The 24,084-nt window shown below is 36.9% G+C and overlaps 3 protein-coding genes across 5 annotated transcripts; 1 reads left to right on the top strand and 2 right to left on the bottom strand.

Annotated features, from left to right (window-relative positions):
• Positions 1–6,642: 6,642 nt before the first annotated feature.
• Positions 6,643–8,206, bottom strand: LOC103452080 (stemmadenine O-acetyltransferase-like). The gene has a single exon (XM_008391563.4). The coding sequence runs from the start codon at positions 8,101–8,103 to the stop codon at positions 6,808–6,810; it is 1,296 nt and encodes a 431-aa protein (XP_008389785.2). The 5' UTR covers positions 8,104–8,206; the 3' UTR covers positions 6,643–6,807.
• Positions 8,207–14,559: 6,353 nt separating this feature from the next.
• On the top strand, positions 14,560–19,527 carry LOC114826016 (L10-interacting MYB domain-containing protein-like). Of its 3 annotated transcripts, XM_070811195.1 has the most exons (5): positions 14,566–14,949; positions 15,518–15,581; positions 18,047–18,564; positions 18,645–18,876; positions 18,961–19,527. In XM_070811195.1, the coding sequence occupies exons 3-5, from the start codon at positions 18,067–18,069 to the stop codon at positions 19,410–19,412; spliced, it is 1,182 nt and encodes a 393-aa protein (XP_070667296.1). In that variant the 5' UTR covers positions 14,566–14,949; positions 15,518–15,581; positions 18,047–18,066; the 3' UTR covers positions 19,413–19,527. The 3 variants fall into 3 exon arrangements, with proteins under 3 accessions (XP_070667297.1, XP_070667296.1, XP_070667298.1); XM_070811196.1 differs by lacking the exons at positions 18,047–18,564; positions 18,645–18,876; positions 18,961–19,527 and adding exons at positions 16,825–17,169; positions 17,246–17,981 and having other exon boundaries at positions 14,560–14,949; XM_070811197.1 differs by lacking the exons at positions 18,047–18,564; positions 18,645–18,876; positions 18,961–19,527 and adding exons at positions 16,828–17,169; positions 17,246–17,981.
• Positions 19,528–22,354: 2,827 nt separating this feature from the next.
• LOC103423814 (stemmadenine O-acetyltransferase-like) lies at positions 22,355–23,704 on the bottom strand. Its single transcript, XM_008361900.3, has one exon. It carries the CDS (start codon positions 23,702–23,704, stop codon positions 22,355–22,357), a length of 1,350 nt encoding a protein of 449 aa, XP_008360122.2.
• Positions 23,705–24,084: the final 380 nt, after the last annotated feature.

Raw genomic sequence — 24,084 nt, 5'->3', positions numbered from 1 at the left:
GGCCGGGCCTTAAGCCCAAAACCCAATTCCATTTAAGACTCAACCCAGACTCTTTAACCCAAAACCCTTTTGAAATTAGGCCTTTGGATCATATAGAACTCGAGCCTTAGGCCCGTTAACCCCAAAACCCAAACCTTTTGGACCCAATCCTAAAGCTCAGGCCTAACCCAGATCCAACCCACTGAACCAGTTGACCCAACTTGTTGACTTTGACTTTGATTGGTTAACGTTGACTTTTCATTGACTTTTTTCGGGTTTCGGTCGGGACCCTTCATAAGCTAATTTCGATGTCCTGAATCCATTTTTGACATTCTTTTTCCCAAATTCAATTGTTTTATTATAGTTTGGTTAATTGGACCTTTTATGTGCTTAGGTGCTTATATGGTGGTGAGTCCGTCTTCACTAATTTGCTTGGCTCTTCGATAACGAAGTAACTATGAGTGGACCCCTTCTAAAATACATGTTTTAATAGTAGATATGCATACATGAAAAACAAGATTTAATGACTACGTTTTATGAGAGATTATGCTTACTAAGAATATTTTGGAATACCATATTTTATCGAACTGATGTTCTTTGTAGTATATATGATGGAAGACTATATACTGCTTATGAACATGTTTTTACACACTTCTTTATAGTATAAATGATGGATGACTATATGCTATGAAGATGTTTTTGAGATATATGTACCTATGTTTGGAAAGTGTATATTCAATGTTTTTGTGCGTATCGCGAAGATAAGAGTTGGCTTCGGGCAGAGAGACATAGAGTTGGCTTCGGGCCGAGAGAAATAATTTCTGGCTTCGAGCGCAGAGACATGGTAGTTGGCTGCGGGCCGGGAGATATAATTATTGAACACCACGAGTGACTAGGATACCACTAGTTAGCACATTATATACGAGATATGTCTTATGAAAGGTTTTATGGCATGCTAGGGTTTTCGGCAAATCTATCACCTATTATTCTATTAGTTTTCATTGAACTTTGGGGATTAGTATGTTGATAACTGTTTCAATATTATATATATCAACTTGGTCCACTCATGTTTGTTTTGCACCCCCTCATGATTTAGAATCGAGGCGTACGATCCCGACGTCAAGGCACTTCCGCATCGGCATCTTCGAGTGCTCTTGGTGTATTACCCATTTCCTTGTTCATTTAATTTTATATTATTTCCTTTCTAGTGTCTCGAATTAGCTGTATGCTCTGAACACGTTCCTCTTTTGCTTAATCATTGTATTTAAATTCATAACTATATTCTTATTTATTATTTCTCATGCATCCTAATATGGCTTTGTCACCTTCAGGTGTCGGCCAGCACATGCCCACTCTAGTATTCGGGGAATATCAGGGTCAAGCATGTCAGTTTGGTGTTAGAGCGTGGTTTTGTTCAGCGCATACTTAGGATCTTTTCTTACTCTAGTAATGTGTCGGTCTTGACATCATTTGGATGTCACGACTTTCGGATTGGTTGTCATTCGGCACGGTTATGCAACCCTCATCATGCTCTGAATAGTCACATCATGTTGAAGAAGAAATCTCGTGTTGGGATTGTGCCTCACTGGCGACGTAATGGATTGTTGGACGACTTTCAACATCGAACCGACACTTTGCAATATGCGTTCCCTAGGAATTGCGGGCAGAGCTGGTTTTACATTAAAGTGATGTGAATTAGAAACCTTAATTTGAGGGAGTCTGGTTGAGACTAACTAAAGATCCGAACTGGCGATGCCACTCAGCAATATATGTTCCCTAGGAATTGCGGGTAGAGTTGGATATACATATGAGTGTTAGGAAACAGAAAAATCTTAGTGGTACGAGTCGGTTAAGACCAACTGGAAATTTGAAACGGGGATGTTACTCTGCGACATGCATTCCCTAGGAATGGCGAACAGAGACATATCTCTTGGAATTATTCGAAACATTCGAAGTTCGTGTGGGAGAAAGCGAGTAAACGCTAGTTGTTATGAAGTTTAGTACGTGGTAATTAGTGAGATCGAATCAATGTTCTTGGACTTGTTCCTGCTGAGGAAATTCATGTGGATCTTTAGAAAAATTCTCGACGATTGTTCTATTGATAACATTCTTTCTTACTCCAATCACGAAGTCAAGTTCACTAAACCTCGATTGTCAGCTGTACGTCAAATTCTGCGAACGTTGTTTTTGTCTAGAGTATATAAATGTATATTACTGCACCATCGTGTACCATTCCAATTATGTAAGCGTAGTTGCTGAACACTTTAGTAGAAAGACACACATAAAGCTCAAAGGGATATAGGTAATACGTCTTGGCTTCCCGACTTTGAGGCACGGTAGATCAGCAAAGTAACGCAGTTGTATAATGCGATGATTAACAAAATAATCATAAACAGTGACTTTTATTTATGCATCTTCACCTTCCTTTGCTTGTTTGTTTCTCAACGTAAAACTGGATCATACTGTCGTACTAATGTGTCTTACTACTTTTCACCCAAAGCTCATTTTGATCATCCGAACCTAATTGGACAATTATCCAGTGAGATCGTATTGGACTGGAAAAGCGAAAAAACTGAATTTACTGAAATCATATAAATTTGTCAAAAGGTTCAAAACGTCAAATTATTTCATGAGTTATCGGACGAAGTTGATTGACAAGTTATATTAACATGGTGTTTCGACGGATGCGTGCGCCCAGTTTCAAATAGATGTTAGCAAAAATATTTGGAGTATAACCTTCTCGTGAGCCTACTAGACTTATTAAGAAGAGTTTCATATGGCCTTGAGGTTTGAGCCGTCTTGTAGTAAGAGATTGATAAAGGTTGTAGTGTAGGTGGTCAGTAGATTGCATCACCAATCACTATCTTCACATATAAATGAACAGTCACATCTTATTATCTTGCTACAATTCATAGGCATCATATTGTACTCTAGTAATTCCTTTCCAACGATATGTGTTCATCTCAACGCATTCTTCCACTTATTTACTTCAAGACCTTATTATTCGTTAGTACATGGATATTAAAACACTTCTAGCAGATCTGATTGGTGCGCTATGGAAAGGTACGAAAACGCAATCGAGGTGAGAATTGGACACTCTACGCACACTTTCACGTTGATGGGTAAAGTGGTACATTCTTGGGAAATTGCTACAAACAACAATGTGTTGTCAATATCACGGGCGGTCGACTGTTGTATCGATAACTTATTCGTTGGGTTCATTAAGCAAGTAGGTAGGAAGACCCGTCTACGACAATTGTTACGGATTTGCTATTCTTAGGGCTCGACCCAAGGACACATCTGTTCTCGGAGTACGTGGCATTTCGAATACTTGGGCGAGACCCACTTTCATTTTTGGTTTTGGTTTTCAGGACAAGTATTTAAAATTACCTTATTATAGTTATATATTTGTTTTCAGACGTTACAAATGTTCAGTCGAGTCATTTCTACTTTCACTGTTGAGTTCAGTACGAAGTTTTCAGCCTATATTGTAACAACCCGTCCCTAATTATTACGATTTTATAGAGTGAATTTACAAAAATACCCTTCAAGGTAAATATGTTGACTTTTGTTTACTGCCTTGTCGAGTTACGTAAGATTCATTTTCTTGGCGTATCCCCGTAGTACTCGTCGTAACGGACGCGTGGGCACAAATGGATCGTGATTTGGAGTTATAACGAATGAGATATTAACGTTTAAAGTCGGGGGTATTTTAGTAAATTGGTTATTTTCTAGAAAGCTCCAAATTTTTGGAGCTTAATATGGACAGCCACGTGTGTGGCCCAGATTTAAGGAAAGAAAAGTTAGGTGGTGAAGATGAAATATAAAGGAGAGAAATGAGTGGGGAACCGGCGAAGGAGGAAGAAAGTGAAAATGGAAGTACCAATGGGGGAGAGAAGAAAAGAGGGGAAAGGAAAGAAAGGGAATGCACCAGATCACCTTAATCCGGTTATACCTAGCCAACCTGCACGACCTGGTTTTAACCCGGGGCTAATTCCGGTGGTTTTCCGTCATCTTTCCGGCAAATAGCAGTAATCCATCCCTACCTCACCACTCATTGACCCTCATTCTACCAATTCCACCCCAAAGATGAAGAACCGAATGGGGAGGTCCAGCAGTCTTAGGCGGCGATCCATCATTCCCGAAGGTGATTCCTTCGACCACCACCACTAGTAGACTCCCCTTGAGCCCTGGAACAAAGCCTAATCAGTTTTAGGGGTGGCAAAACATTGAGGAATGAGAATTAAAGCTCACCCTTTCTAGGGTTCGGGCGAGTTTGAGTTAAATTGGAGCCTTTCCCGACCAAATTGGTCTTAGTCACAAGCACCGATCGTTCGTGACACCTTGATGTTTGTGCTAGGGAGTTGTAGCGCATACTCCAAGTGAGTGGGCTTTTGGTTTTCTATATATATACATATATTTGTTTTATATTTTCCCAGAAATTGTTTTAAATGGATTTATGTTTTTAAATGTCATGTCAATTGCATTACATTTTAGTATTTGCATTAGTATAGATATGCATATTATTGCATGACACTGCGGACACCCAGGTAAGCTTCAGGTAAGTACATATTGATGATAGTGATTGCAGAGTGTATGGTTATGTTTGAATGCATTTAGTGCTCATTATCCTGCACCCCGGTGTTAGTGTTCCGCCCGAGGCCAGGGCCAACCTTCACGTGATCGTTCACCTCCCGCATCACACGCTCACTTGGATCCAAGGCAGGTGTCAACCTGTCGCACAGACTACATTAGGTGGTTCCGACTCGTAAGTGACTTGTGATATTTCGCACAACCTTCACGTGATCATAGCATTTAAGTGTACTTATTTACACCCAGCATGTCGTACAAACCGCATTAGGTGGTTCCGACTCATGTGCAGGAATTGGTTAATGAGCTATAGGTTCAGCCGTACAGGTCGCGTTAGGTGACTCCGGCTGACATATCATTTTACATTGATTTATTTCACCTGGTTTACTTATTTCATTGCAGATATTTGACATGGCATATATTTAGTTTTCATTACTCTCGAGCATGATTTCTATATACATATGTATTACTATTTTCTGGGAAATTATACGGGTTTTACGGTGAGGGATTATAACGTTTTCAAAAGGTTTTTATTAAAAACTTTATTTTCAAGCCCACTTACCCTTATTTTTGTGCCCCTCCAGGTTTTAGCTGCTGAAAGTTTTTATCGACGAGGATTCTTGGCAAATCTCAGTATATGTGGCTACCTCTGAGGGTGCACTACTGTACTTCACTTATGCTCTGACGTCATTTGTGAAATGGGCTCATTTCCGCTCACAGCGCACTTTTGTCTTTAGGTACTTTTAGGTTTAAATTTATTCACATTTTCCACATCACTATACTTTATGGTTTCGTCACCTTCCAGGTGTTGGCTAGCACAACTCGATTCGGAGTTCTAGTGGACATTTCGGGTCGGGGTGTGTCATATATGTTATTACTTATCTATTTTGACATTATCATATTCTACGTACATACTTTCGACCTTACATTGTTTTATGTTTTCGACTTTATATCTTTATAAAGTATACATTGTTTTATGGCAAGCTAGGGTTTTCGGCAAATCTATCACCTATTATGCTATTAGTTTTCATTAAACTTTGGGGGTTAGTATGTTGATAACTATTTCAGTATTATATATATATATATATATCAACTTGGTCCACTCATGTTTGTTTTGCGCCCCCTTATGATTTAGAATCGAGGCATACAATCCCGGCATCAAGACATTTTCGCATCGGCATTTTCGAGTCCTCTCGGTGTAGGACCAATTTCCTTGTTCATTTAATTTTATATTATTTCCTTTCTAGTGTCTCGAATTAGCTGTATACTCTGAACACATTCCTCTTTTGCTTAATCATTGTATTTAAATTCATAACTATATTCTTATTTATTATTTCTCATGCATCCTAATATGGCTTCGTCACCTTCGGGTGTTGGCCAGCACATGCCTACCCTGGTGTTCGGGAAATATCAGGGTCGGGCGCGTCACAAAGAATATTCTCGATACTCATTGGACCGAGAGTAACTCCAGGCTTGGCCCAAAGTGTTATTTTGGGCCCAAACGGAGTCACTTAGTACTACGGTCTAGTGGTATTCCTCTTCAATTGTAAGTAAGAGATCTTAGGTCCAATTCTCGTCAAAAGTGAATTTGAACCACATTATTGTTAGCTCATTGTGAGACTAAGCTCAACCATTCCCTGAATAGATAATATCGTTTGTTAAAAAATAAAAAAAAATTAGGGTGGGAGTTTGATCTTTTAGTGCCCCAGCAGTTACAATGCCCTTCTTTTCTATCATTCGAATTAGGGGTGTGCCAACGCAGTCATCCCTCCTTGTAGTTGTGTTGGATTTTTGTGTTTTCTGTGTTGTTCAGCAAAGAAAAAACTGTACCCCATATTGGGGTATCCCAATATCATACAATACTTTCTCCACCCACATGTGTCTTTAAACGTTGAATGAAAGCATCATTCCAATATCCTAAATTCTTAATTAGCGTGGCGTTTCCTTTTGAATGAAGCATCTTTTCTACACAACAAAAATAAGATGTACCTGCATATCACCTTTCGCAGAGCAATAGGCTAATTGCCTTGAAACGCTTAGGGGAATGCCTTAAGATAAGTATTAGACTGTAAATAAGGACAAAGTAAATAATTCAACCCTTAATTATTTTTCTGCAAACAGACTTTGTTCTCGATGAACAGCTTATTCAATCCAAATGTTTGGTATTATACAAAACGAATTAGTAAGAAACTAAAATACAAAAAATTTAGCAACATAATCCAAATATCCGAGCAGGTACTAAACCTTAGCCTCTTGGGCTGGATAACTACATGCCAGCAGTTGCTCATCATCTTGGAACTTAGCCATGTCTTCCTCCTTCAAATTCACCCACACTTCAATCCCACCACTCGACCCAGCATCCATGAAAACAACCAGGTTCTTAAATGTAAGGCTGGCCGACGCGACCCACACTGGCTTGCCCCACCCGAAGTCCGTTTCATAAAGTGGGAACCTGCACAAGCTGGTAAAGCTAAACGACGCCACTTCACCCTTCATAAACTCCTCCGCTCGCTGCTTCAAAAACTTCAAGTGCGCGTTGCCGTCTTTGATTTTGGCCATGTAATCACCATCGATTGTCTTTATTGCTTCCCTCATCTGGCCCACCATCCCGTAACACATATCCTCTCCCTCATCAAACGACGGCGATGACATCGCAAACCGGCTCACGTTCCCGAAATGGTATTCGGGCAGTGGTGGATCCATCCTCGTCCGTAAGTTAACGGCGTGAAGCACTTTGTAAAGAGTGTTAGGGTTCGGCTTTCCTTGAGTGGAGGCAATAACCCGGGCCCATATAAATGCTGACAAGGCCTCAATCCGAGTTGGCTTTCTCTCATTGGTTTTATTATCTGTATATTTTGACCTAAGAGAAGCAACCGTGGAAGCACTGAAAACAAACCTTTTTGTAACAATTTTTTCTCTAGTGATCCCAGTGCTTGGTTTGAACCCTGATATGCTTCTAGGTGGAAAGTGCGTGGCCAAATCAAAAATTGGAGGACTGACTGTACTATTTTTAATGTTGCAATCCCCACGAGATATCGATGCCCAACTGTTGAGGAACATGATGAGTGACAATGCATCAGCAACTTTGTGAGAAATGCAAATTCCAATAGCCATGCCACCACAATCGAACACGTTGACTTGGACAGCAAGAACCAAGTCACCGACATTGTCTAGTTTGCATGGGAGTAGTTGGTTGAGTTGGTTTGGGTCGGGTTGGGATATGACATCAGAAAGCGGGGACCTAACTCGGGCTTGGACGTAAGGGGCACCTTGGTCATTGCAATTGACGTAGGCATTTTCAATGACACGTCCAGCCAATGGATAATATTGTGTCAGGGTCTTAGATAAGGATTGTTTTACCTTGTCTGAGTATGTTATGGCGTCATTGCCATGATCATTATTGTAGAAAAGGATCATAGGCATGAAAATGGGAGTGGCGATTTGGTCGAGAAAAGAAAACTCGTGTTTACGAAGGTGGGGTGGGGTTGGCATAGAAGGCTTAATGCAAGCTTTCTCAATTACTTCAATCTTCATCTTGTAACAGTAATGTTGATGAGCAATGAGAATGTAATTTGCTTTGATATGTGAAAGAGTTGTATGCAGCAAATGGCAGCAGACGGTGTTGTGGATTATTCCGTTAGGGAGTTAAATTTATAGTGCTCGTCGGCTCGAGTGGTGCCAAACCAGCAGGCCCTCTTGCTATGTTATTAACGCGTTGCATGCATATGGACGCGTTTACTTTTCCTCAAGCTAAATGCAGTTAACGCTGCAATGCTTTTGGCGCAAGAAATCAAAAGTTTAATCAAGTTGGAGCCAGTGGATAAGGTGATGGTGATAGTGCTAAGCTCTCCACTTCATGCATGCATGATAACTCAAAATACTTGATTAGTAGGCGGAGAATTTTATTTCTACGGAGATTTCAAAGTCTTCTGGACGCGGATATATAGAGTTGATTAAATGAAGGGATACTTTGGATGCGGTCCTTAATCCTTAACATTCTTTGACTAAAACCTTAATGGTATACAAAGTTTAATCACAGTCCCTTGACTTTGTACACCTCATTATATTACAATTAATATTTATATTTTTATAGTTTTGACATTAATTGTTTAATATTTTATGAGATTTATAATCCTATAAATTTAAAATCCCTCATTATAATAATATTAGAAACGGTTACCATAAAAAAATTCAAACATTTTGATTGAATAAATGGATAAAAACTATGTAAAAATAAGAAATAATAAATGGCAAAAAAATGTATCCGTTAAAAAAATTGGTACATTTTACAAAAAAATTGGTACATTTCACATATAACAAAGTGGTACATTAATAAAGAAGAATGGGTACATTATAAATAAATTAGAGTACAGAGAAAAGATTAAAAAATTATGAGTACAAATGAATTTTTAAAAATATAGGTGCTAACATAAATTAATACATGGGTACAAAATAAAACTAAAAATAAAATACTACAAATTTAAAAAAAATGTTGCAAATTAAAAGTGGGTACAAACTAAAAATATAAATATATGATACAAAGTTTAGGCATAAAACATAAATATACCATATGTAATTTTTCTATCATTGATTAAATATACAATATCACATAACGGTTTACACATGGGTACAAATACAAATAAAACTTTAAAAAATATGGACACAAAAAGAAACTAATATATGGGTGCAAATTAAAAATAGGTACAAACTAAAAATAAAAATATATGATAAAAAATTTAGCCATAAATATAAATATATTAATTGTAACATTTTTAACACTAAAGGATTATATTTAAAAATAAAAATATTTTATTATTCAAATAATTAATAATGTTATTACTACCCAAGGAGCTTGATCAAAAATTGAAAATAAATAAGATTTTAATCAATAGAGTAGCAAAAAAAAATGTGAACTAAATTTCTCCTTAAACGAATATATGCACGAGTAAATACAAACTAAAAAATGTACTTTTGAGTTTTGACCAGGTTTGGCATAACTCCAAAAAGAAATGGGAATTCTGGTTGGTGCGCTTTAAGGCTTTAAGCGCCGCCTTGGCAGACAAAAGATGGCGAGTTGTATGGAATATTTGACCATCTTATGCGTCTCAGTTCACATTGACATTCTGTGTTACATTACTTGGATAATTAGACCATAAGTAACTTGTATAATTGAATTAAGCTTTGCAATGTATTATACCTGTACTTTATTTGGTAGACCATCTTTCATATATACATGAAACATAGTAAACGACATCTCTTAGTAGAGAAGCGTTGAAAATGAATTCTATATTGATAGAATAACGGACTTTGCATAAATTTATAAGCAAAAACTCTAATTGATTTTATAGTGGAATCTCAATTTTTTTTTTTATCGTATCAAAGCAAGTTGTCCTATGTGTGAGGCCCAACAGATATGAGTCCATCAACTTTGTGTCTATATGTTTGGCTAAAAAATGTCACATGCTCCATGTCACTTGGTAGTATATTGTCTACGTGTTTGGCTTAAAAATTCGCTACCTGTGATGGGCGTGTTAAGAATAAGTCTCACGTTGATGAAGTGAGGGACCTTGCATGAGTTTATAAGTAAATTAGACTACTTCCCATATTCTTATTTAGTTTTAAAGGAAACCTCAACTTTTTTCAAGAAGTGCATACATAAATTATCTTATCTTTGGTGTAAAAATATTTCTGTCTAATATTAAAGGGATTGGTAACCCTAAGTTCGAATCTTTCCTCCCACTCAAAATAAATTGTATATATATATATATGTTCGATTGGTTTAGGATTATCTCCACCACACTAATTATTAGTTGGTAAACTTAGTACATATTATAATTAGGAAGCACAATCCGGATTCAGATCTCTAATTTGTGTACAGTTAATGTACGAGTATTATTATTATTGTCTACGCAAATTAGAAAAATACGATCTTATAATTACACCAGAGGAAGATGGGGTATCATTGTCAAGAAATTGAATAATGCAAAACCCGCACACAGTCGTTGACCAATCCACCCAGAAATATTATATTCTACCACCCAAAATTGAAGATTCAAATAGAGAGTTTAGTTAGGTCAATTCATCAAGAATAATAATCGCCAGTACAGAAAATCCGTTAATTGCTAGTCTCTATCATTGAGTGCAAAACTCCTCCGTAGAACTCGGCTTCATGATGTTCGTATGACAAACGGTGACGTTCTTCTGTCCATTTTTGGGGGTTTTCTATGGTTTTTCACAAACTAGGATGTATATAAATATCACTTGAAATCTGCAATTATATGAGATCGATATCATAAGAGGCCGCGTAAAGATAAATGTATAAAAAAATCTACCCAGGAAACCTTTCTTTCCTTTCTGACCAGAAAATATAAGTAAGAAGATCTTTCACAGTAAGAAATTAGCAGTACATATACTCAGGAATCAAAATATTACCATTTCCTCCAAAGACTCTAATTCCACCAAAATTAGGAGTTAAATTCCTTATATTTGTAGTGAAGTTTGGAAAAATTTTGGTTTTCTATCTTCAGTTTACAAAATTGGCCTGGTTTTTGTTAAGATTACAGCTAGTAAATACATGAATAATCTGCAATCTGAATATCCATCTTCTAATGTCGTATGCATATTAGTAAGTAAAGGGATTTAGCTTTGTAGACTTTATGCGCGGACACTATCAGAGAAATTCAGAGTCGCATGATATACTTACAAGGTTCAATTAATATTATAGAACTCTCTCTCTTAGGATTAGGATTAACCCACTACTTTGATTTTTAGCCTATCATGATATAAAGAGCCGCAAAAAATAAAACTTGAAAAGAAGTTTACGTGCAGAATGCAGACCAGATTGACCTCGTTTTCCATTTCAAAAGTTTTATAATTAACGGCTTGAAATCAAGGGTTAGCTACATAAAGTGCGCATCAATCAGATAAAGTGCTCATCAAGCTTTATTACCTCTCATCATGCAGACATAATTAACCATGAAGTGTTATTGTCCATCACATAAGTGTTGTAAAAACTCCCGATTCTTGTAAAAATCATATAATACGGGCAAAAAAAAAAACCACAATGAAAAACCTGCTAGGGCATGCAATAACCAAAGGCAAAGATGAGTTCATCCATGACGCCTGACAAAAGGTCGATTCCTAATTTCCTAATTAAAGCAGAGTATGTCACTACCGATAACAAATACCCAGCCAGAAAGCATTAATGAAAGAACTGTCTAGCAAACCAACTTCATTATTTTTCAAGTCACAATTGTATAAAATATGTAAATGCTGCAAGCAATTGGATATATAACTTGTATTCATATTAGACTCTCGGCTTCGAAATGAATAAATATTTCTAGCTAGCTAGTTGATTAAAGGTTCATTCAAGCCATTGCGGTTCGTTTAGTGCTGAGAATAGGTTTGGTGATGAATAGAAGTAGACTATATTTAAGATTCGAAACCCTTCAATATAACCCTTCAAATGCGATGTTTATATGCGTTACCCGCGAATTGCATGTCCACAGGTATAAATCATTAGGTGAAGCAATATATTTTGCATGTCATGAACACACAAAGTCAATAATTAGTTTGTTTGTTTGCTTGTTTGGTTTTTTTTTTTTTTTGACATAAGCGATAGAGTTTCGTTACCAAGAACAATCAATTACAAGAGGTGTTAGATGGGTATATATGCTTCAATGACCAATTTCTTGATCTGAAGATAATTAGCACAAAACATAAATGATTTTAAACCCCTATATGGCTACCACACAAACCGCACCACTAGAACTAGACATATATGTCACAAAAACAATAAAGGTGACATACTTAGCATCAAAACCCTCACGTAAAGTCATCACAAGCAGCGGGGCCACAGTCACCGTAGCGACATGAACAAATCGTCGAAACAAGACAAGCAAAACATAAAAAAACTAAATTAAAAAATAAAATATTCGATAGATAGTGATTGTGTTTGAAAGGTTATGAATCGAATGACAAGTCCAAATTGCTTATTCTCCAGGAAAAGAAGTTCACATAGGAAAATTTCTTGAGAAATCTATGAAGATTGAATTAGATCTCATGGTGGCCGGAAAATAATTAAAGAAGACTTCTTTCTATAGGATATTGTTTTTTCATAGAAATGTATTCTCTCATCTTGTGCTCGACTCCAGTTCCTCGGCAGCACCTCGAGGTGCCTTATGCAACGACATTGTGTGCCCCTTATCATTCTTACTTGGTTAATAACACGGATATCTATTTAGTAAAATATCGTATAATATGCGGCTTCATGACATGTCCACGAGAAGAAAGTGCAGAATTGGTAGGAGGCATAGAGGCAAAGGCACGTACGACGCCAACTGTAGCCTAGACAACACACAGAGGGTGGGGTCGTAAGGGATACCCAACTTGAGCCATCATCTTCGTCTTAACGCCACCACGAACCCATAAACCTGCATAAGATTTATTAGCACCATGAGCTGCCCAAAATTTTCGTCAGCTGGTGTGGGTCACAATTTTAGCAAGGGTGGCAGAAACAGTGTGGGTGGTAGAGGGGTTACCAGGCCATAGCCACCCACGTTGTTGCACCGTCATAGCCCACCACCACGACGAACCTGAAATGGTCTGAACATAATTTCCAAGGGCAAAGCTCCCGGAAAAACTCAATCGACTGAGAGAAAGCTACAACATCAGATCTAGCTACACCACCAACCACTGCAAGCACGTGATCGAGAAAGCCGTTGCCGGAAACACCCCATGTCCAACCCTTTCCATAGTTTAATACAAAATTGGAGACATTAGAGCATTTCCAATGTGAGACACCAACTTTGAGGACTCATTTAAGGACTTTAAAGGAATATTCGAGTCCTGAAAAAAATATTGCCTGGAATGAAAAATCCTTATAGTATAATCCCTAAATGTAGGGACTAAAATATTAAAAAATTATTGTTCATTTTGTTGGAGTATTGTGACGCTTGATAAAAAACAAAAAAACAAAAAATGAATCTTTACCATTGATTTTTCAAGAGTTCACAAAAAAAAAAAAAAAACCTACGTACATGAGAAAATTAAGTGAGAAGCTACTCCACATGGGTGGGTTCAAAAAACAAGGAAAAAAACATAAAGAGCAGCATCCTGCTCAAAATTAATGGAGGGCACTCTTTGAGTCCCTATATGTAGTCTTCATATTTGATAATTTTTTGGAGGTATTTAACAAGTCCCTATATGTTAAGATACCTTGAAGACTTCAATTCAAGCTCATTGGAAGCTCTTTGTCCCTATATTTATGGACTATACAGTTATACGGATTCCGTTTAGGGTCTCTAGAGATGCTTTTAGAAAACATAGGAAAAGAGGAAAGGGGAGGGAAGAAGAGGTACGAGGGTTGAGGGTGGGGGGCTGCAAGAAATGTGAGAAAGGAGTACAGAAACATAGAGGATAAATGGGTGGGAGGAGAGGCTAGGAGAGGGAGGGGGAAGGGCTGCCACCAGTTCTAAGCCTAAGCAAGGGAGCGGCAGCTGTGAAATTCCTAGATCTAGGGTTTTGCAAAGGAGGCTGAAGGTTGGGTAGACACAAAGGTGGCACTCTCAATAATTAGTTACGACATGGAAAGAACCAACTCGGTACCGTACGTTCTACAACAAAATTCCTTGTCCAGCGGAAGTTCTCCAAAACCCAAACAACAAAATATTATTATTATTGTTAGGATTGTGAAGAAAACTCTAGTCTCTAGACGGTAAAACCTCAGGCATTAGTAAACAAATAGTTCAAAACTAATATGTGGTAAGACGTACGGTAACGAAAGCAACAGCCCAGAAATGGTAGAAAACTAATATAATTACAAGTTAATTACTCAGATATGATCATGCAATCATTCCTGTCTTTCATGTTATAATAGTGTCACTTAGTACTACGGTCTAGTGGTATTCCTCTTCACTTGTAAGTGAAAGGTCATAAGTTCAATTCTCGTCAAAGGCGAATTTTAACCACATTATTGCTAGCTCATTGTGAGACTAAGCCCCAGTTTGGGGTTGAGGTGCTTTAAAAAAAAGCTCCTATGAAAAAAAGCCCAAAGGGATTAGTTGTTTGGTAAACTTTGAAAATCAGCTTTTTTTCAAAGTTTGAGATCAAAATAAGCCAAAATGGGGAAGCTGCAAATAGCAGCTTCCAAAAGCCCAAAGCGGCTTTGAAGAGAAAAAACACGGGTGAACAGTAAAATAGTTAATGAAATTTTTGAATAACCCAAAATTACCCCAAGACAGGTCTCTCTCGTAAACCCTAAAATTTTCTCGCCTCAGCTCTCTCTCGTATGCAGCCGCTGCACCTCTTCCTCCTCACTGCCCTCTCTTAGTGAAGAAAAGGTTGCGGCGTCGACCACCTTCTCAATTTTCCCAAGACCAGGTAAAATTGCTATAAATTTTGCATCTTTGTTCTTCCCATGTATCCAATTAGTATAAAAAAAAAAACAGCATTTTTAATGTTAAAATTCTTTCCTATATATCATCAGTTCGTGTGATTCGTTTGGTTCTGTTTTTCTGATTCGTTCCTCGTACTTTGTCTATGTCTTGTGCAAAATTGATTTAGTTATTTAAGGAAATCATGAAAGAGAGGAGATTACCTAGTTAACATTTGTTTTTGTGTTTTTGGGTTCAATTGATAGGGCGGTGGTTACATTTGTTAATGTTCTAATGTTCTAATTTTCAGTTTTGGGGTTTGAATTAATTCTCTAAATTTCAGTTTTGGGGTTTGAATTAAGGTTTATTATCATGAGATCCATGAAGCACTCTCCCCTGCCTTTTGAGCAGCAAAACCACTCTCCCCTGCCTTTTCTATCTATTGATGTTCGGTTGAGAAGATTTGTGTGTTGTTGTTGGATCTGCATTTTTGCATATCCATTTTTAATCCTCTCTATCTGTTGATGCTTGCCAGTACACTGCTATTAATCCTCCATCTCATGTTGCATTTTCAGACTGTGCTTCCTCCCGTCTATTAATCTCCACCGCCACGGTTTCATCTTCTCCGTCTTGCTCTAGGTATTGTTCGTTCCTATTGTATTGTATTTATGGTTTTCGTTAATATTTAATTGTTTCCTGGAAAGAGAAAGAATAATTGAAAATACTTCGATTGTTAATTTTGGAAACTTGCAAATAAATTTTTGATTTTGTTGTGATTACTAGTATTAATTGAAATCAATGCTTTTGTATGTGGTTTATTTGCTTTTGCTTCTTGGTTTATTTGTTTAATTGTTTGTTTGGTTTCTTACTTCGAATTTACGGATTTGTTTTTAAGGTGTTATGTGCTGATGATTATTATAGGATGCTGCTTGTTTTTGGGTTGGTAGCTGTCTAGCATCATCATCTTTTGATACTTGAAAACTAACATAATTGAAAATACCAAACTTCAGCAGTGAGAAGCAGATTGTATTTCTAAGTTCTCACATTTTTACGTGCAAATTAATGTCCCATGGAAATGATTTATCAAATCTGCAACTCTGTAGATGTGCCCTGATTGTGCATTTTATTATTAAAGTTGCCCAGTTTCTTATCATTTCCATAATACATGCGGAATATTCTGGATACCTAGCTAAATAGATTTCAATTAATACATGCGGTTTATTTGCTTTTTCTTTTGTTTTTATCTCACCAACAAAAACCCCCATCTCTCACTTTTTATATACCCTCATCACATTTCACTCTTTAATTGCATTCCCAACCTCCATTTTCTCTCTAAGTTCCTCTGCTCTGAGAGGTCAGTGCCACTATTTTTTTCAAGATTTTGTGTGTTCAATTACACTTCTTTGGGCTTCTGAAAGTTTACTGCTTTACTTCATTATCTGTTGTATTAAGTGTTATTGTATGTATGTGTGTGTGTGTGTGTATCTCTGATATGTTGTGATGTATTATTCTGATTTGAACTGATCTACCTAATATGTTGGTGTGCATTGTTTGAATGTGGAGTCTTTCCTTTTGTTCTTCTAGTGATTTGTTGAATTTGGGTTTTACTGAGAAACCTCTAGTGAGTGTGGAAAAGGTGAATCATTGCTTCATAGAAACTGAAGTTTAGATCTTCAATTTATTGGCATAATACTAGCAATCTGCTGATTAATTACTTTCAATTTCCCCACAGAAATATGGCATAAAACAATAAAAAGAGGTTTATGTTTCTCATAGGCTTTTATATATAAGTATGAAACCATAAGCAAGAAATATTTTTCAGAAAATTTTCATTTGTTCTTGTTTTAATATATAAATATATATATGTATATATACAATTCAGTAGTTGGTATCGATGGCAAAGAAGGGGGCATCTTCATCAAATCCTGTGGCTACATGGAATGCCCACAATATATCTATATTTTGTGATGTTTGCATCAAGGAGGTTGAGGCCAGACATCGTCCGGGCACTCACTTTGACAAAGATGGATATGCAAATATTAGAGCTAACTTCAAGGCAGAGACAGGGCATGATTATGATAGAAAGCAACTGAAAAATAAGTGGGATGCACTTAAAATTGAGTGGAAGTTGTGGAAAGAGCTAATTGGTAAAGAAACTGGCCTAGGGTGGAATTCGAGCAAGGGCACCGTTGATGCCTCTGAGGAGTGGTGGAATAATAAAATTCAGGTTTGTGTATTTATCTTTGAATATGTATTATGATATCATGGAATATGTATTAACCATATTCTTTGTTTACTTGTAGATAAACAAAGAATATGGAAAATTGCGGAAAAAAGGCATTAGTCCTGAGATGGAGGATAAGTTAGATAGGATGTTCTCGAACACAATTGCTACCGGTGAACATGCTTGGGCACCTTCATTTGGAGTACTACCACCAGAGTCAAGAGATGAATCTATAGGGCAAATTGATTTGGATGATGAGGAAGAAAGTGAGACCATGCAGGATCTAAGGCAAGCTACTAGGAAGGGGAAAAAAAGAGCGACCAACCAAGGAGATTTTCAAAAGAAGAAGGTTGATAAGAAGGGGAAAAAAATTGGAGGTGCTGCAAAACTTTCTGGTCAAATTGACCGTCTTGTTGAAGTTTATGAAAGTAGGAGTTCTGCAAACTCATTGATGAGGCCGCCGCATATAGGCTGTAGTATTGCGGAAGCGATAGCATCTGTTGCACAATTGCCTGGTTGTGAGCCACCTAGCGAGTTATGGTTGTTTGCTACATGTTTATTTTGTAGTGCAGAGAAGCGAGAGGTGTTTGCCACTATGACTGATCCTGAAGTGCAGCTGACTTGGTTGAAATATATGTTCAACAAACAACAATAGAGAGCTAAAACTATGAATTATGACTATTTGTGGTTTGTACTTTGCATTAGGATTATGTGTTGAATGTTGCTTGTTGCTTGTATTTTGTGTTTATTGAATGTTGGATTATATGTTGAATGTTGGATTATGATTTCTTATTAAACGTTGGATTATTCTTGAATGTCGGATTATGACTTCTTAGTGATTGTTGGATTATGACTTATGGAATGTTCAATTATGTGTTAGGTTACAGGTGTATATTCAATATGAACACTTATGATGAAGATGTTGAGGAGTTGGAGGATGGTCTAATTATATGCACTATAGCGACAGCTGTCGAAACATATTACTCAAAATATATCCACAAAACTCCGTGTATGAATTCTTCCCAAACAGGTAATATGTGGTTGATGGAAGTACTACAAGGAAATCATGTGCGATGCTATAGAATGTTTAGGATGAACAAAGATGTCTTTTATAGATTATCCAATGACTTGCAAACTAATTATGGATTGAAAGGTTCACGGAGAATGAGTGCTACTGAAATATTAGCAATGTTCTTGCATATGTTGGGATATGGTGTGAAAAATAGATTAGCGCAAGAGAGATTTCAACATTCTGGTGAGACTATTAGTAGATATTTTGGTGCTATGTTGGATATCGTATGTAAGATGGCAATAGATATTATCAAACCGATGGATTCGGAGTTTCGTGGCATTCCCCAAGAAATAAGGAGAGATACAAGATACATGCCTTATTTTAAGGTAAATTTTGACTCGTCTTCTAACTTATTTGCAAACTATAAGTGTAGGTTGACGGTTTTTTTCAATGTTATTATTTTTAGGATTGTATTGGTGCCATAGATGGAGTACATGTTGAGGCTTCAATACCACCTCCGGATCAAGTTCCATACATTGGTAGGAAAGGAATACCAACTCAAAATGTTATGGCTGCATGTAATTTTGACATGCAATTCACATTTGCTTGTGCTGGATGGGAAGGCACTGCACATGATACAAGGGTTTTTCTATCTGTGCTACGAAATCCAAATTTAAACTTTCCTAAGCCTCCAAATGGTAATCTTCATACTTATATTATAACATTTTACATACTTGCTTTGTATAATTAATACAATACAAAACAAAATTTTCAATTGTCAGGAAAATATTACTTGGTAGATGCGGGATACCCACAAATGAGAGGTTATTTGGGACCATATAAAGGTGAAAGATATCATCTCCCAGACTTTCGTAGGGGTGCCGAACCAACGGGTCATAAAGAGGTATTCAACCACACACATTCTTCTCTTAGGAGCATCATTGAACGAACTTTTGGGGTATGGAAGAAAAAATGGTCAATTTTAAGGGATATGCCTAATTACCTGTTCAATAAGCAAGTGAAGATTGTCATTGCTACAATGGCTCTTCATAACTACATACGGAGGTATTCTGAACGTGATCGTCATTTTGATGACCCCAGAGACTATTGTGAAGAGAGCGATAGTAGTGATGATGATGATGAAGAATATCGAAATTATGAAGTTGAAGGATCAAATGAGATAGAGGCATTAAGAAATAGAATAGCGGCAAGTTTGATGAATGCATCTAATTAGACTACTTTCAAGTACATTAACAATATTGTACTAATGAATTCTAGCTATTCAGTCTAAAATATTTCAATTGAAATAGTTTGTCATACTAATTAATATTTAAGATAAAGTTTATAAATATTTTTCTTTTAAAAATAAAGTATATTTAATAATTCATCTTTATTTGTTAAGAAAATTAAATTAATAGCACATCTAGTATTATACCCTTTTGGTCATTTCACACAGCCACAGCTGTTTTACATAAAAGTTTACCAAACACTATCATACTGCTTTTTTTTCAAAAGCACTTTTACAAAAAAGTTTACCAAACACTCTGCTGCTTTATTTCACAGCCGCTTATTCTCACAGCACAGCCGCTTTTTTTCACAGCCGCTTTTTTTTAAAGCACAGCAATACCAAACTAAGCCTAAGCCTACCATCTCTCATTTAGTGTAAATAATATCGTTTGTTTCAAAAAAAAAAAACTAATAATAAAGAGTTCAGTAAAAGTCTTTGCATATACATATCAACAATTAAAAAGATTATCTATAGGTAGATGGCATACTTGTTTAACGTTATATAGATTACATTATCTACATGACACATTTAATCAGATCGACAATTGGGCCAGCTGTAGAATAATTTGTCAAAGGATTTATATGACATTGTTAATTACCAAAATAAAATAAATTCAGTTTCAGTTTTATTGTTCTATTTTGGCCGAGGGAATTGTTATTGATACTCCTAAATTTCATTTTGCATTTCAAACTTTATATAATTGGAAAGAAAAATACACTTGTGAAGAATGTAGAGTGAGATTTTTGGAGTGCTAATAACAATTCACCTAAAACCCTAAAACACTCTCATATAAGAAAATATGTTATTTTTGACAGATGGATGATGATTTTGAATTAGGCTTGTAAGGGTAGTTTAGGTAGTAAATTTGAATGCAAAAGGATACTAATAGTTTAATTAAAAATAATATGAGAAAAAGGAGTAAACAGAGTGTATTATGAAGTTATATGTCAACAATACTAATAAACCGATCGATCGGTAAAATATCAAAAGGAAATGCCTAGATCAACAGTGAGCTCTTGGGGGTGTGATGTATTTCACAAGGAGTATGTAAGCAGTTTCGTTCTTCTAGACTTCATAGTTTAAAGAAATTGTGGTTACCTACTGTTCAATCTTAATCCAACAATAAAAAATTATTGAACCTTTGTTATTGTATTTTCTCATCCATTGTTAAATTAAGAGCAAACGGTGAATAATTACAATTTTTTGGAACCACATAGTCTAAGAAAAAGAGACTCTATATTCAGTAGGGAGAGCATGCTCTTGGTTAGAACATATTACTGAGCTCGTCCCCATTTGAACCCTGCTGATTGTTTTTTCCTTTTCTGCACGTCTTTTCTTTGTTGATTAATTTTTTTTAATACCCATCCAGTTATTGTCGCTGAGTCGGAGCATGAGACAACGTACCTACCTATCAAGATATTAGTGCCCCAAGCCGTCGCAATCATCCAACTCTGAGACTGAGACCCATACAGTGCCTTCACACATGTCGTTACCTATTATCTGCGTATTTGTCAATATTTCCAGCTCCTTTTTTCTCTATTGACGAATACAACACATTGATTTTTCTATGACAATTTTTATGTGTATCATTGAGGAATAGAAAGTCGTATGCAGGACTCCATTAAATCGTAAAGTTTATCTTATCGACACAAAAAAAAAAAAAATGCTCCTAAATTTTTCTATTTAATTTAGAAAACAACAATAGGTGGCAAATGTTGGTTAGAAGGAAAAATTAATAATAAAATTCAACGAAAGATAATGTTTTCCCCATACATACATAATATCTCTGCATCTTTTATTGGGAGTCCACATATCTCACCCTTACAAATAATGCATTTGCATCGTATAACTTTCATAATTGAAACAATTTAATTTCTTAATCTTCATTTCAATCATCCATACATAAAATTTTATTCAAATTGTAGATCATTGAGCCATTCAAGTATATCAAATAAATGAACAGTTCATCATAAATATGTTACTTTAATTATTCACACCGTCAATTTGTTCTTTTTAATTATTTAGTGCTTTTTTATGTTATTTGGCATATTATAGGACTTCGAAAGTGAAGCACTTGTATATAAACTAAATGATCTACAAACGTATCTATATGTATGTACGTATGTATATAGAGGATCTAGGCCCCAAGTTGAGGATCTATAGATGTAGTTAATTTTAATTTTAATTTTTTTAAAAAGGGGAACAACGAGTGGTAAGTTACGGTTATCCACCCATTTTGGGTCCGAAGAGACTATGTCGAATTTCATCCTGTGGCCACATATGTAGTTAATTAAGTAATTACCTTTTTTATGAGATTAATTTCTAATAAAAAATTTAGTTTAGTTCAATAAATAATTGCGTATTTTGAAATAAGAAAACACAATTTTGTCCAGTTATTAATTTCAACTTGGGAAAGAAACAAAACTATCTTCTTATTATAGCATCGAAAGATCTTATTAATTAGGGTATAATGCTAGAACAAGACAACTGTAATGACAGAAATTTTTTCTTCCAATTTATTCGACGACATTAATCATGAACAAACTTGTCACGCAACATTATAAAAAAAATAGATATACATAAACATCTTGACATGTTGCAACTTAATTTTACACACAGATATTAACAAAAGGATAATGGTAAGAGAGACTGTTTACTTGAACTGTGTTTTGTAGATCATACAATATGGCGGTTGATGGTTAAACTTCTTCTTTAAATCATTAAAGAAATAGAATTCAACCATCAAACGCTACATTCTATGTTGATAAATATGGTCTAAAAACATAATATCTCTATTATTTTTTTTAATGAAATAGAACGCAGAGAAATTACTGTAAAGTAACAAATTAAATGCATACAAACATCAATCCATGCTAGTAAACCAGTTTTCACCCTGAATTCTTCGAACTCAGGTTGGGTGAAACATACTTGAGAACCTCCTCATCAGCTTCAAATTTTTCCATGTCTTCCTCCTTCAAGTTAATCCAAGCCTCCACACCGTCGCCACTTGTTGTGTCAAATAAGCTCACTAAATTCTTAAATGTAAAACTCGCGGACCCGGCATAAACTGGCTTCCCCCACCCAAAATCAGCATCGTAAATTGGAAACCTACACAAGCTGGTGAAGCTAAACGACACCACCTCTCCACGTTTCACCTGTGAGCTCCGCTCTTTCAAGAAACTCAAGAACCCCTCCCCCTCTTGCAGTTTCTTTATGTACTCTCTGTCAACTTGTTTAAGAGCCTCTCTGACGTGGCTCACTACAGAATATAGAGAAGGGTCAGATGATGATCCTTCTTTCGGTTCCAACTGTATGGGTGGGACGGAGATTGTTGTTCGGGTCACATTCCCGAATGTATACTCCGGAAGCGGTGGGTCCATTCTCGTGCGCAGGTTTACCGCATGAGACACGGTATACATTGCTGGGACATCGTCAGCGCTGTTGTTTTGTTGTTGGCTGGTGCAGGCCGCGATGTATCGTCTCCATATGAAAGACGATAAGGCCTCCACACGTGTAGGCCGCCTCGCTTGTTCGTTTTCGACGTCTGTAGATTGGGCTCGGAGAGCGGAAACCGCTGGAGCGTCGAACACAAAGCGCTTAGTGGAAATGTTGTGCTTGATGATCCCGCTCCTATGTTGGTAGGACCCGGACAAGTCCTGTTGGGGGAAGTACTTGTCGGAAACGAACTCGGGGGCGTGTACGTAGTCGGGCTCCCCGCGAGTAGTGGCGGCGAGACTGTTGAGGAACGTGAAATATGACAGGGCGTCTCCGACCTTGTGCGACATGCCCATACCGATGCTCATGCCTCCGCATGCAAAGAACGTAACTTGTAGGCATATGGGGAGTTCGCTAGCAGCGTCGAGCGCACACGGTATGAACTTGTTGAAGTCGCTAGGGTTAGGGTTTTGGATGATGTCGATGATGTTGGAGTTGGCTTTGGCTTCCACGTAGTAGGCACCCTCGTCGTTGCAATCGACGTACTGGGTGCCTCTGACTCGCCCGGCTAACGGGTAGAACTTGGTCAAGGTTTCCGATAAGGCGGTTTTGATTTTCATGCAGCGTTCCGTGGGGTCTTCGGTGGTGTGAGGATCCTTAGGGAAGAAAAGGACCATGGGCATGAATATTGGGGGTTGGATTTGGTCGAGAAAGGAGAGGTTATGGCGGCGGAGGTGGTCTGGGGTTGGAGATGAGGGTTTGATGGTCTCTGTTGAGACAACCTCCACTTCCAATTTAGTCATGGTGGATTGGTGTTGCAAGCTAGCTAGCTAAGCAGTGTGAAACTATATATTGAAGTGTTCGGTGACAAAATAGACGAGGGATCTTATGGATACGGACAATTGCCAACACAGTTTTTATAGAGAGTTTAAGGGGTGGAAAACCCTTCGAAAGTCAAACAGAACTCAATGGGATATTGCTAGCTTGTACAAAGATTACTATATGTGATCGTGAAATGTTTGTCAATTGCTATTATATTTTTAAAGTATAATACGCTAACAAATTTTGAAAATGTCTTTATGGTAGTTGCAGTATTCTCTTTTTTTTTTTTTTGGAAACATGTTGGAGTATTCTTTTTATTACGAGAGCTGGACCTAAATTTCACATCTACAAATTGATCTAC

This window comes from Malus domestica, chromosome 13, assembly GCF_042453785.1.
Source record: "Malus domestica chromosome 13, GDT2T_hap1".
Taxonomy (NCBI): Eukaryota; Viridiplantae; Streptophyta; class Magnoliopsida; order Rosales; family Rosaceae; genus Malus; species Malus domestica.
This window is presented reverse-complemented; position numbering and strand designations above follow the sequence as displayed.